General features: G+C 37.9%; 1 protein-coding gene across 3 annotated transcripts in view; it reads right to left on the bottom strand.

Annotated features, from left to right (window-relative positions):
* The window catches only part of RFTN1 (raftlin, lipid raft linker 1), a 101220-nt gene that overhangs the window by 49819 nt on the left and 36443 nt on the right, over window positions 1-14958 (bottom strand). For 2 of the 3 annotated variants that reach the window (XM_054058262.1, XM_054058261.1), the window contains exon 3: window positions 9127-9313. In XM_054058262.1, the coding sequence (XP_053914237.1) occupies window positions 9127-9313 (187 nt within the window). Of the gene's footprint in view, window positions 1-9126; window positions 9314-9433; window positions 9551-14958 lie in introns of those variants that run through there. The other variant, XM_054058260.1, reaches the window with a different exon arrangement.

The raw sequence follows: 14958 nt of genomic DNA, 5'->3' as shown, positions 1-14958 counted from the left end.
CTCTGTTAGGAACATTATTTTACAGAACATAAGTAACAGATCCTGCTAAAGGCCATAAAAGCTTTAGTTAAAATCTTCCCACAGAAGTACTCTACTACCAAAAAGTATTTTTCCATGCTCAAGAAAAATATGTTCTACATGTTAAAGGCAAGTCTTTGTCTATGCTGGTAGTATTCACCTTTTAAGGAAACATTTAAGAGCCTCTTATTTTGTCAAAAACAAACAAACAAAACAAAAGCAACAGCTTCTCACATGAAAATAATAAGTAGCTGTGGATTTCGCAGACCACAAAAATAATTTTCTCAGCAAATTCAGGTGGACAAGAAATAATTTCCAGCCTCTATCCAATAAACAATGCATTTCATAAATTAATCGTGAAACACTTCATCAGTATAACAGAAATCTCTCATTAAATTCTGTGAATATTTTTAGTAAAGCTGTACAGAAGTAGCTAAATATAGATACAGGTAAATCCTACACTGAACAGAAGTTATTATATTTTTGGTTTTGTTCATTTAATAGGACTACTTTGAGGATCGCTTTAATTAGAGACTATGAATTAGAACTTCCAAATTACGCACATCTATCAAGATCACAGAAGGCAGAGGAAAAGTCAAAAGCAGAGCTCAGGTCTCCTGACTTCAGTCTTGTCCCTGCACCTGCATTCCCCTGTTCCCTTCTGAAGAAAGACTGATGTCAGTCATTTGTGAAATAACCAAATGATCCATACTCTGGAGCCTACCAGTTTTATAGCTCAGGAAGTGACTGGGAGTCCAATGTATAAAGTATTTTAAAATTAAAGCAATGGGTTTAGGTAAAGTTAATTTCCACTTTCTCATCACAAAATACTTCTCAACAGAAAGCAAAAGGGAAATGCTGAGATTAGTTTAGTCAAAAAAAAATGTGAAACATACAGTTTGAAAGATCTTCTTCCTTTTCTTGTGGGTGTACACTCAGCAATTTCTTCTTCTCTTCCTCCTCCTAGGTTGGAAAACTGAATCTTCCTCCCTTTATTTTCTGCAAACATTCCAGGGTTTTTACTACCTTTGTTCCTCTAATAAAAATTCCCTAGGTTAATTAAAAAGGTCTCAATCCTGAAAAAAGCATACTTGGATACAGTATGGCTGTACCCTTGGAAGGTAAGACGAACTGGAGAAGCTGACACACCACGACTCATTACGATGTCCTGTACTCACTATAAAGCATTTTATGATACCTTAGAGGGAATAGAAGGGACAGTGCCAACAATGCCACCTCTTTGCCTGCAGTGAGGAGCAGCAGCCTCCTGCCCACCACTCCAGGAAAGAACAACCACTGGTTAATCGTGGAGACTGAGAGAAAATTACACAGTATGTTATGGCTTTCATTTGTTTTTCTTCCTTTGTTACACATCTCATTGTTTGTTAATCTATTGATTTTCACACAGAAGTATTGTTGTGTCGATCAATACTGTACTCTCAGTGATCACCGTGGACCACCTTTACCATGGAGTGGCAAAGAGCTGAGTGGGAATTTCAGTCTCCCTGGCTCTGTGCAGAAGGAGTGTTTGCAGAGGATACCCTCGAGGGTTCCTGACACGTAAAAGGTGGAGTCTTAAAGAGTGGCATCTTGAACCCTAAACAGAACGTCTAGAAGAAGAAAATACATAGAATAAATAAGATTTTCACTTATTACTGGAAGTTCACTGGCCAAAACCGACGGTTGTTTCAGTAGGCCGTCATTTCCTGCACAGCTGTTTGCAGTTAAGTGCCATTTCATGGTAGATAAACCATAACCAGCTGCAGAGTACTAGTAACTTACTCAGTAACTATTAAAGCTGACAACCTGGTGTCTGTTACAAGCTTGATTTCCAATTCTTTCAAGACACACGAAGGAAATGAGGGAGCCAACATTTGGTCCTAATTTTCCTTACGTTCTCTATGCCCATGAATTCAGAAAGCCAAAAGCACACCTGTAAGGTGCACAGACACTCCACAACAACTATCTGATTGAGACGATGCTAGGAATAAATTGCAGGTTTGAGAGTTTTCTACTACATAGGAACAGCTCTACAGTTCAAAATAGAACTGTGCATTCATAACGAACTGATCTACATTACAAACAAGTAAAATCACATCAAGATGATCAATAAGAGCAGGTGGTATCTGTATAACTCCAGGCAAAAAAATCTAGGAAAACTAGGATATCAGAAAACCAGGGGGACAGCAATTGAAACCCCATAGGCTTTATGATGCCCACCCAACAAACACAACATTTTTTAATAAAAATAAGAACTGGTATGTTGAATCATAGCAACGTCAACTCTGACTCGTGTGACTCTGGTTTAACTTCACCACCTAAGCATTTTCTTTACTATGAATTTTCTAATATAGAAAACCATATCACTGGAATACATATTATTTGTTTCTTAAATTTTTATACTTTTTTAATGACAGCATATAGAGTTTCTTGAGAAAAGTTCAGGCATGTATAGATACATAGGCATCTTTAATGTGAAATATTTATAATTTTGAGAGCACAGATGAAAGAACATTTATTTTGGGTCACTGTTAAAAGTTGTTGTGAGGAAATATGCATTTCTTTGAACCTAAAACAAAGAACAAGCTTTAAAAACTCAAGCCATTGTCCCTCGAGCTAAAGGAAGATATCTGTTGACTCTTGGGTATGGAATAAATATTATTTTTTCAGCAAGCTGAAATCAGCCTGCTGAGAGCAACAACACATACTGCTTTTGCACACAAAACGTGTTTGATCCTAATGCTTACGAAGGCAAGGTCAGACATTTGCCTGCTTCAAGCCCAAATCCTACATGAAAACCAAATAGATACCCATATATATAAACACATATGCATTTATATTTATATTAAAAATATATTGTACCAATACAAAGTCTCTACTTCTGTCAACTCAGGATTACTGGAGGAGATCACTGGTATTTTTCCTCAGATTGTATTGGGCTCAAATGCCTACAACTGGAATTCCTGTATTTCTGCAGAGATCTTTTGTAAGACATTTCAGGGCCCATGAAGGAGAAGGGTGCTGGGAACAGTCAGCATGGATGTAGCAAGAGTAAATCATACTTGACCAACTCAGTTGCTACTAATGATGAAATGACTGGATTTGTAGACAAGCGGAGTGAGAGCAATGGCTGTCCTCAACGGTAATTTTAGCAACTGACACTGGTTCCCACGTTATCCTTGTACATCAGTTAGGATATTACAGTGTAGAAAAACAGATGAGTAAAAACCAGCTTCATGGTTACGAGTGATACCCTACCTGGAGGCTAGTGACATTTGGAGTCCCCATCCAGGGGTCTGCAATCTGGGATTTGTCATGTTTAACACCTTCATTGATGACACAGGGGAGAAGGACAAGGTGTGCTCTCATCAAGTTTGCAAATAACACTGGAGTGGAGGATACAGCAAATGTGGCAGAGTGCATGCTCCAAGAAAGCTCGAGACCACTGCCATGTTTTATGCAGTGACGCGCCACTAAAGTCAAATGTGGCATGAAAAATTTTCACATGAAAAACAAAGAGAAACTCAAAGGCTTGCCAGGCACAGGCACTACTCATGACTTAAGGCTCTATCCACCGAATCTACACAGCATCAGAGCAAGAACTCCCTGTTTCAAGGGTCTAACAAGAAGTCTTGAAGAGAAGAAAGGCTTTTTGGAGCTAAAAGGTGTCTGAAACAGCTAACAAGCAGAAATTTAATTAATTGTCTGGATGTTTTTAAAATCATTCTCCTTTGCCTGTGTAAGGTACATGTGCAAATCCAAATGCCAGAGGACCAAACCAAGACTTCACAAAGCATAAATCTTCCAGAGGCTGCAGCCTCTTCCCAATGTAATTATGTCTTTTCTGACTTCATCAGTTCCTTGGTATAATACCATTTCCCTTCCTTTTATGGGAAGAGCTATTCACTACTATTAAAACAGGAGTTCAATATGACTGCAAAAAGATAGAGTGGAAGAGTTGGTCTTTCAGGTATGAAAAATCGGGATTTCCCCTCACTTAGCTGCCTGAAACCTTCAGTCTATATAATTAAGCAAATACCAAGTGGACAGTGACAACTGGAATGCAAACACAGCATCCAAGAAACAACACAACTGCTCTCTTGTTTAAGTAATTTCACTCGTTTGCATTTATATCATGCTATGTTACATTTTCTATAAATTCAGACTTCCTCTAAATTCATTTTCTGTAAATCTAATCTTTAAATGACACAGAGGACACAAGAATTTAGCTATATCTCAGAAGACACCATTAACTGAAATCACTTGGAATTAACATTGCATACCAGCAAAAAAAAAGAAACTGTAAAAATCCTGTTTTACTATTAAACTTTTGAACTCAGTCTGTCAAATTCCTTTGCAGATAAATAGAATTATTTTTGGCCAAGTGATGAAAGTTTACATTTCATCAGGATTAATGGATACAGGGAAATTATAGAAACAGAATCAGAATCATCTCATCAAGTATATCACTGGCACACCTGACACTTCATTATTTTACAGAAAGGGAAAACAGCTGCAAAATTGTTTGAGGTAAACACAGAAGTCTACTCTAAAAAAATTGTTCTTAAATTATACTACTTAATGTATTTTCACATGGCAACGTTTCCCTGCTGATTGCTTTATTGATTGGAGGCAAAACCTGCAGAAGGGTTTGTCCTAAGACATAGAGGGAACCACAGAGGGAAAAGACCTCTCTGGAATTCAATTTACATCCCCTGCTTCACTCTACTGTGGTGATATGGAGCATCAGCAAATATGTAAACAATACTGCAAGCAGACAGTTTGAGCCTGGATCATGCATATTTCCTAGTGGAAAAGAATGGAGGTTGCTTTCTGGTACACAGTATTTGGAAAAGGAAATTAAAATATTTTAATGGACATTGAATTTTCAAACATTGAAGACACCAGGCAGGAGTTTCACACTACAGGGAGCTGGGAACAAATTAAAGCAGATTTGTGCTATGGTTTTGTTACAACTTTGTCCGCGTTCTGACTTTGCAATATCTTCTGCAGGAAATAGGTTATCTGCAGCAGCCACAAGCCGTCCCAAACAGCAAGGCACACAAGACACCTAAACAGAGATTATGATATTAAAAACTAGTGAGTATGGAAATAAAAAGGACAAACAGAGAAAGGTTATTACACACATGAAGAACTGACAACCTCTGTTCCTTGAGGGAACATAAGTGCTGCTCTGCTTATCTTGGTTAGCCAGAATCTCCCAAACGCACGGATCTTCCCCCCATCCCTTCAGCCAGAAGAAATATGCTGTCACATCTTTGCACTTTCCAGGGTACTGCCATACATCCCTTTTCCTGAGATTCTTGTCTTTAAGTGTAAATCACCGTGAATCAACTTTTCTCAAGTGTGAATCAATGCAAACCAGTAGGCCAGGGGCTACACTTCACACCCGGAGCCTTCCCTACATTCAGCTAAAAAATCTTATAAAAACCCAGGCCTGAAGATTTTTCTTTGCTTTTTTTTTTTTTTAATAAGATGTCTTCTCTGAGAAACTCAAGTATCTCAGAACCCAGCACAGTCAGTAAAACAGTCAATTTCTTTTAATTAAGAAGTCCACTAAAATTTAGAGAGAGAGAGATAAAGTCTTCACAGGAGCCTTAAAGTTATTATTCCTTTATCTAACTCTATTCTATTTGACTTCCAAATGACTTCCAATCAACCAGTTAATGTGCACAATGCAATTAGGTGCTACAGAAATATTTAAATGTATTACATTGAATTTAATGAAAGCAATGGCAGTCTTTCAGGTACTTGGTAGGTTACCTTCCTGCCTACTCCCTCTAAAGAATTAAACACACCTATATTTACTTCACTTCCTTAATTGAACATGACAATTCTTGCAGTGCAAACAATTGTATTGTTGATTTAAAAAAAAATAAATTTGTCTTTTACTTTCTTATTCTGCCTAACGTTTCCAAGGGACAAACCTCGCTTTTCAACATTTATGGCTTCCGTATGTGTTAAGAATGTGTTTTCTCCAATGTCCCAGAGCAGGAAAAACTCCTACTTCCTTATTTACCAAAACTGATTAGATAGCTAAAATAATGAAGTCACAGAGATACCAGTACAGATGAAACACAAAACTATCCTAGTGACTTTAAAAGCCATCTGAAATGTACAATGACATTGCAAAATCACACTAAGCATCTTAAAACTCCAAGACAATGGCAAAATAGGAGGAATAACCCAAACAGATAATTTTTCCATGAGTTTTAATGCATAACGTGTCTAAGCACTACTTTTTACATTTTAACCTTAAGCAAGTTAAGACACTGCTTATCTCCACGATAGCAGCAGCATGTAGCTCCTGATGCACATCATCTGCTGCAGCTAGTATGGCAACTTATCTTTGGAGAGGCAATGCTCTAAGTCAAAGCTGTTGAAATATGAGTCAACGATATTCATTTTAAAACATAAAACTGACATATCAAGGTGCAACACTGACTGAAGACTGATTTGAGTATCCAGTTCTGTCTCTGTATACACAGAACTGGCATTACTGTACCTAAGAAGCACTAATACAACAACTCCATTTCTCTTCCATTCAAGCAACAAGAATAGCAAAGTGACAAACCACACCTGGTACCTGCCAGACAACTGACAGATGAAGCGCATAGTGTTGGAGCCATCCATGGTGAAACACCTGCAGTAAGAACAGAGCTACAGCCTCATGTGTTTTGCAGAAAGTGCCCAGGAAGCTTGAGGGTTGGTCCCACACCAAAGTATGGATCTTTTTATGATGCACTGGCTCTCCATGAATGCCTGGCACCACCGTTAAAGAAAATGGCAGTGGATCATTTTATACTTCATAGAATAAATGATGGTACTAGCGATCCTATATCTGTAGTTGGACTGCACACGCTCTTAAAATCTTATGACAGAAATAAACACTCATCTGATCAACAAACATTCTAAGCAGACCTTAACTTCTACTCAAAAGTTGAACTGTTTTACATAGTGAGAGCCTGCAGATGCCACAGACCTAATGACAGTCCTCAGTGAAAAAAAGGATCATTTATTCTTTATCAGCAGCATAATGAGAAAAGTTAATTAAAAACATTAACAATATGTCTTATCTTTTCCTGCCTTCGCATGTTATTTCCCCCCACCTGTTAGTAGAATGGGATGAGCTCACAGTTCCAGTACATCTGGTCTCTATGCGGGCCACGTTCACCTGAAATCTGTGCAACACCCACTCCACTGCTGCGCTTGGCAATTCGTTCATTGCACCCACACACTATGGAAGCCGCTTCTCTGTCTCAGCCAAATTTGGGAACATTTAAATGATATGAAACACCAAACTGATGTCATTTCCCTTTCAGGTACTTGTCTGTTTTTTCCCCGCTGCACCAAGTTTCTTCCGCTTCCCTAGGCAGTCAGAAATGACAGATAAGGGAATGCAAAGAAATGGAGTGTGAATGTAAAAGGAAATATAATTGTTTCAAGACCCTCTACTGTCTTCAATTTTGTACAGTCATTTACAGCTGTCTAAAGTGTGTGAAACACTGGCACCCAAGTGAGTGAGTAGGCAATTAGGATTTTTTACTCTTCACAATCATTCTGCACAGATGTAAACTACTGGATATGGTACGAGACCACAGCAACATGCTGAGTGCTCTGGCTCAAAGACCATGTCACTCTGCCGAGAAAGATGCTGCTTTTTCCCTGACGTGTTTTCACAGCTCAGTCCTGGAATAGATTGAACCCTTGGCCCCCAGTGCAGCAGAACTGCTTAAGCACTTAGTTAACATTGCAAACTCATGCGTGGAAATACTCTCATTATTTGCAGCAGGGTATTTTGTAGGCAGGGAAAGTAAGGCCCCAAAACGAGGAAAGCTCAGCCCAATATTACTCAAGAAGTCCAGTGTTCAGCAAGCAGGGTTAATGTCTTGACCATAAAACTCAAAACCCTTTAAACAATAATATCAGGTAAGCCATCATGAAGTTCTGTATTAATAAAACTAAAAACACATCAAAGTAAATTGAGAGTTATTTTAGAAGCTAAAATTGCCTGTGACACCTAATGCCTACATATAGTTGGTAATGAAATGCAAAACTTTTTCCTTAGGTCACAGACCAAAGTTCAACCCTGTCTGTAATTGCCACCAACTCGTTACCATTGACTGGTGTTTTATTTTTGTTTTAAAGAGGTGTCTAAAACACTCACATGCTTTCTTTCAAGCATCTGCACAAAGAGAGGGACTAGGATTGGCAAATGAGATTTAATTATAACAAGTCACTGTAAAAAGAGGCAGACTAGGGAATGCAACTAATGTAGGAAAACTGCACAGAATGGCCACAACGCAGGTAACTGAGGAGTTGTGGGTGGTCAAATAATGTCAAAATACGTTTTAAATCATTAAAATCATTAAAAGTCATAAATACGTGTTTTCTAAGTATTCAGATTTTAATTTCCTCCAGGACAGCTTAACAGCATGCTCTATTGATTTTTTTAAAGAATTCAGATTAAAATATAAAATCATAGTATTCCTGTTTATTCATATTCAGACTTTGATTATGTAAAATACTCTTAATGCACTGTAAGAGACTGAACAAAGCAGGAGAGTCATCTTTTTATGTAAAGAGTTTTGCACTGACTGAAAAATTTAAAATTCTTGTATTGTTTAGAGGAAAGAAGGGCCTAAAGTCTACAGATAAATTTGACAAGTATGCATTAGTACTGCAGTTCTCAAATTAATTGCATTAACTGTAACCATCTAAATATAAAATATGCTTTTTCTAAGCAAACCATTCTTCTGTCTTAATTTATGAATTCTTAAAGGGTACCAGTGGGATGATCCTCACAAATTGTCAGGCATAGGGCTTGTTTGTTTGCCTCTCATGACAACACTTCCCAAAATACAGAGCATATTTCAACTTGTTATTCCCTGAGTTGTCTGCCAAACTGCAGATGAATTGTAAACACGAAGAACATGTTAAGCCTATTCAAGCCCACAAAAAAAAAAAAAATTAAAAAAAAAAAATCAAGTCTTGCACAGTAAACTGCTATAATTTCCTGATGTAGGTCAAAACTCAGCAGGAAATCGCATTGTCTATTTTTATCCTAGTTCACTGGAAGTGCTTTACCTTTCTGTTTTCTTGATAAGCACAGCCCTGAAGATTTGTTCCTGGGGAGTTTTCTCTTTTTCATCAGTTGGTTGCACGAAAGGGTGGACAGCAGCCAAGACGAAGCCCTGCTGGTACAATTCTTGTAGCTGAGCTGGAAGATCACGCAAGGAGGAGAGCTTGATTGCAGATGATCCTGGCAGCTCAGCTGGAAACAAAAAGAAATTGGTCAATAATCTTACACCAGAGTACCACGTTTTTTAAAATCCCTACTCTTCAGAGTCAAGCAAGCTTCAAACTGATCCACAATATTAACACGAAAATTGACCTTTCCCGAGGTCCATTTTGTATTTCAGATTTTAAGCAGGCTGTCTTGGCAAAGGACTTGCATCACACAAGAGACTGCTGCAATTAAACAAGTCAGATACATTAAAATGCCAAATTCACTACATAGTCTGGCAGGGATAAAGTGGAGGATTTAATAAAAACAAGGCAGTCGGTCAAAAGATATTCAAAGTTTTAGCAGTCGTCATAGTAATGCAAGTGAGGAGAGTGAGCCATGAGTCAAAAACATAAAATGAGAAAGGGGAGTGTCAGTGAAGGTAGAACATGTCAAACCCAAAAGCAGTAAACAGAAGTATCCACCTACACAAAAGCTGTATTATCAGACTAAGAGATCACTGATGCAAAATGCTGCTACGGCCACATATCTACCAATATGTCTAAAGAGTACTTCGTAGATATATTGATAACAAGAACACTAAGTGAAATGCATACTTGTCGTGATGAGAAAGGTTTTAGAACACACACTAAACCTTATGCCTCAGGGTTTAAACAAAGCTATACTTATTAGAGATGAGGATGAGACCTGGTGCATGAAAATAATCCTTCCCCAGTCTGCTTACTGTGTGGGTTTATGCCTTCCTGTGAAACAGCTGATGCTGCCTCCTGTCAGACACTCAACATACACCCAGATCCTGCAGTCAGTACAGCAGTTGCCCGTATTTCTTTGGACTCTTGAGGGCTTCAAAAGAAACTTCCATAAATCACCTAAACTAACCTTCCAGTCTCTTTCTCTCTCTGTCAGTAATTCTTCAAATGTTTTTCATATCTTATGTGAAAAGACATCTTTCTTTCCTGACCTTTGCCTCGCCATTTCCATTTCTCTTGTGGGATATTTATTATTTCATCCCTAACCATGTTACAGCATACAGGGCGGTGAGGTGCTGGATCGTTTCCTTTCCCACTGTAATCAAGAGGGATGGGATGTTGCAAGAAACACGATGGAGGTTCCCAGCACCTTGCAGGCCTTCATTAAAAAAATACACCAAAGAACAGTTTATATGAAAGACGCCAGCTATGCTAAATAAGGTTTCATTGTACTGCTTTTTTCATCAGACTGCACGGCTACCCTTTATGAATAATGAAAGAGGTTATCAAAAAACTAATAAATATTCAAAACCAATAATACAGAGGAATAATTTAAATAATAATAGAATAGCTGTGCTTGGTATGATTTTTCTTCATACAAAACCATGCTCCAGAAGTGGATAATGAAACTTTTTGACCAAGAACTATAAAATACAGAATTTTTATTATTTTTGCAAATAAGAAATCCAAGCAACGTTTACATTGACAGACAATAGGGCTCTACCTTCTACAATAGCATGCAAATCACTCACAGTCTTAAAAAGAGATGCTTCAATGAATAATGCATAATAAATAATAAATCTGACTGCTACTAACTGGACCCTACTGGGGATCCAAATGGGGAAAGAAACTCACATGTTAGAACTACTTTTTCCCTTTTGTGGATCAGAGATTCCAAAAATTTTAGATCATGCAGTAAATAGTTTTAATTAATTAAAAGAATATGAAACCATCCTAAATGAGGATTTCACTTGAATACAATGGAATGACTAAACACTGTTCAGTAACACTAATTCTTGTAATGGTGCACCGGATTTTAACAATTGCCTATGAAAACTGACGCTTGTCTTGCACATGAACCTAGTATCTGGATTCTTCAGAGGACGCCTTGGTAAAACTAGCAGAAAGTTTAGTCACTAATGGAGAATTTAGTCTCTCATGAGAGAATGACTACTTCCTCCTAAAAGCTAAATATGAGGGTGAAGTGTGAAAACGCATGTAATTTGAGCCTCAGGACGTACATTTGACGATTAAAAAAGAAAGGTTATAGAAATTAGAGCTGAGCGGGATGATCCAGCTAGTCCCTCCTATTACCGAGAGGCAGAATCAGTTCTAGCTTAGCCATTCCTTGAAGTTTTTCTCATCCATTTTTAAAATCCTTTAGTAATGGAGATTCCACAAGCCCCATAAGTCATGTTTCAGTTCTTCTCTCTTCTTACTATCCAAAACCTTTTCCTAGCACCTGGCCTAAATTTCCCTCTCTGAAATTCAATACTGCTACTTCCTCACTAGAATATTTCTTTTCCACAACAGCATTTTACAATTCCTAATACCCATCACGCCTTAATCTTACCTTCTTTTGACTGTTTAAACTCAGTGCTTTCAATATTTTCTATTCCCTTGTGTTTTCTAGATTTCTAAATACTTTTTGATGGTTCTCTTCTGATTCTCTTCAACTGGTCCACATCTTTCTTCCAGTATAGTATGTAAGCTTCACCACAGTGATCCAGCACAAACATCATTGCTACTTTGTAGAATGGAAAAGCTCTTCCACACCTATTATACATCCCATGTCAGTATACGTCATTCAGGGAAAACAATTAATATTCTTTTCTCCACAACTAACAGTGGCCAAATGTCCCTGCCCTTAGTGAATATTAGGGGTTTATTCATTTCAGTTTTCAAGGACCATTCTGGATTCCGACCTCCACAGTGCAAACAGCACATCTCATATTGGCAAACCTCAATAAACAAACTCAGCAGTCTGTTGCTGGAGTAGCTAATGAAAATGCCGAATTTTAACAGACTCTGGACAGAACCACTTTAAGCCGTACACTCAATACATCTTTTTGGTTTGATGCTGAACTACTGCTCGTTTCTCCTTGAACCAGTAATCCTTCACACAGAAAAGGTAGTTCCTGTTAACACAGCTGATGCCCACAAGGTCTACATGAGCTTCCAACATCTGCAGACATGTGCTGTGCATTATTGTTACATAACAGTCTGCATGTTACAGGCAGACTTGTTAGTGTGATGCAAATTCCTTCCAAGAAATCCCTGCTACTTATCTTTCTCTGGATATTTTATAAGTTATTTGTTCCGGTATCTTTCTGGGCACTAAGTTAGGTTACCAATCATACAGTTCCTTTAAAAGTAAGTTGAAAAATGACACCGCACCTTCCTAGAGAGTTGTGTTCATCATTCAACAATCTTCAAACTTATATGATAAGATTTCAACTATTTATTCAGCTAATTACTCTAAAGTGCATTCCTGTAGGGTCAACCTACTTCAAAATGCCTAATCTACAAAAACAGCTGTTGATCTACACTTTCCTCACTTTACCTTAGAAAAATGCTAACATTTTCAGAAAACCTTACACAATTTTAAAATAAAATCCATTAAAACTTTTGGTTAAAGAGAATTCTAATCATGCCACTTTCAAAAGATAGAGGAAAACCAAAACTGTGTACAGCAGGGACTTGTGTAAGGCAAAACAGCAAATGAAAAACCAAATAAAATCTTGTGTAACTCCACTGCTTATTATAAGCCTCTATTTTGCCAAAAGATAAAGCTGAACTCTTTTAGCAGCCTCCATGTTGCTCTTGAGATGCAATTAGCTCTAAGTTTCATATTCTGCTCCATGGTTCCTTATTCACTGCTGCACTTCACAACCTGACCTCAAGATTACTTTGTTTATTCCATGTGCATCTAGACTAGTGTGTAAGAAACTTGTAAATGACAGATGATTTGTTTTTCAATTTTGCGAAGGCTGAAAGTGGAAATAGGAAGTGCTGCCTGCTTATTCAACTGATTACCAGGCAAATTAGTTTGTTGCCTGACTGATAACTGAAGCTGAAAACACTTCCAATCCTGCTCAGATACATACAGAAAACTACAGCTTAGAGATCCTTTAAAAAGAAAAGAAGATTTGAGTTACACAACTGATATTCATAAGGTGACTTTTCCGAGTCTAGGGACTTATGCATTCTTTGCTGCTAATGCAAAAACCTGACAAAACACTCACTCTGTCCTCATCTTGACACAAGAAAATCAATAAAAGGACTGAGCTGACATAAAAATCTACAGATTGAGTCATGTATATTTGAAAGGAGTCATCTCTGCAGCTCCGAAAAGCAATTTATGGGAAACAGAGGAAGGTGGTGCTGTCTGTCAGAGGGATCCTGAGGGGCTGGGAGCGGGCTGAGAAATACAGATGGGGAGACCGGTATTGCAGAAACTAGTTCTTCCTGTGTTAAAGACCTCTGCTTTCCCTTCCAATGGATCATCCATGTCTGCTACCATAGGGATGAAACAGCCACTGACTCCATCCGGCTTCAAAATGAAGCATCTCATATGACATTTGACAACTGTGCTATGGCCCATGTTAAAGAGGTAGATGTATCCCAATCAAATATTTAGAAAAAAAGACAAGGCAATGGTCTACAACAAGTAGGCTAATTTTATCTACGTATACTAAAACAACAGAATTGGGTACCTTTGAGATGCTATAACCGAATATTTTTAAATGAGAAAGATCTATTATGCTTTATAAAAAGAAGGGATGGATTAATCTATTAGCCCATTCTTAATAAAAACAATCATCAACTATAGAACATCTTTATAGAATATATATACTCAACAGAATCAGATACTTTTAACTCCATTCTATTTGATAAGCAGCAATTTCCCCTTCCTGTTAGTTACATTTATGACAAAGCTAAAAGAAATGCTCTTTTTGTTTTTTAATTTCTTTCTACTTGATTGATAGCCTTGCTCCAGGAAAAGTAAGATGTTAAATGCCAAAATGGCATTTATTTAATTTCCCTTTACTGAAATGGTCAAATTCAGGGTCAAATTCAGGTCAGTTTCTTCAGTGCACATCTTTAATACTTTATCTAAAAGGACAAGCATAAGGTTCTACTCTAAATTTCTATTATCCTGTGTTAGGTGTTTAGTTAGTTTTCTTACTCCAACAAAATAAATTTGATGTGGAGATTTTTATTTTTTTACACGTTTTCCTGCTTGAACGTCTATGCTCTTACCCCAGTCACAGCTGTCAAAGGCTGATGGAGCCCTTAATGACAGTTTGCACTACAGGAGAACGTTTCACAAAAGTATTTGATTCCTTTTAGCTCATTTCCATTCCCTTTTAAAGTTTTCATGTTCATCGGCATTTTCAAAGTCATGTTCTCCAATTCATTATGAAACGTTAAGTAAGCCTTTTTCCTTTGCATTAAAACAAATTGGTGTGTACACAGATCATATGTGCTCTCTGTCTGTGCTCATTACAGAAGAAAGCACTTTGCACTGATACACGCTCGGAATGTGGTGTATAATGGTGTCCGAAACAAAAAAAGGAAGACCAGCAAACTCACCAGACCCAGACTATTAAGTGACACGGCAACTCAGTTTCGTGGTAGCCACATGCACGATACTCCTATTTGATCAGGCCAAATGGACATCAAGAGGCTCAGTCCCTTCAAGAAATGCAGTCACAAATGTTTTCTTCTTCAAAGCACAGGATGAGGCTATTCCCAAGCCTGTTGTCATTCCCGTAAGTCATTCTCATTTGAGGCACTCAGAGCCACTGAGCTATGGAGTCATCCGTGCTGCTCCTCATACCTCCTCCTCCCAGGACATCAAACCTTGCAAAGCTGCAGTTGCTGCAGGTGACTCGAGGGAAAGACAACGTCCTCACATCT

The sequence above is a fragment of the Cuculus canorus genome, chromosome 2 (genome assembly GCF_017976375.1).
Source record: "Cuculus canorus isolate bCucCan1 chromosome 2, bCucCan1.pri, whole genome shotgun sequence".
NCBI lineage: Eukaryota > Metazoa > Chordata > Aves > Cuculiformes > Cuculidae > Cuculus > Cuculus canorus.
Note: the sequence above shows the minus strand (reverse complement) of the source record. Positions and strands in the feature narration are given on the sequence as shown.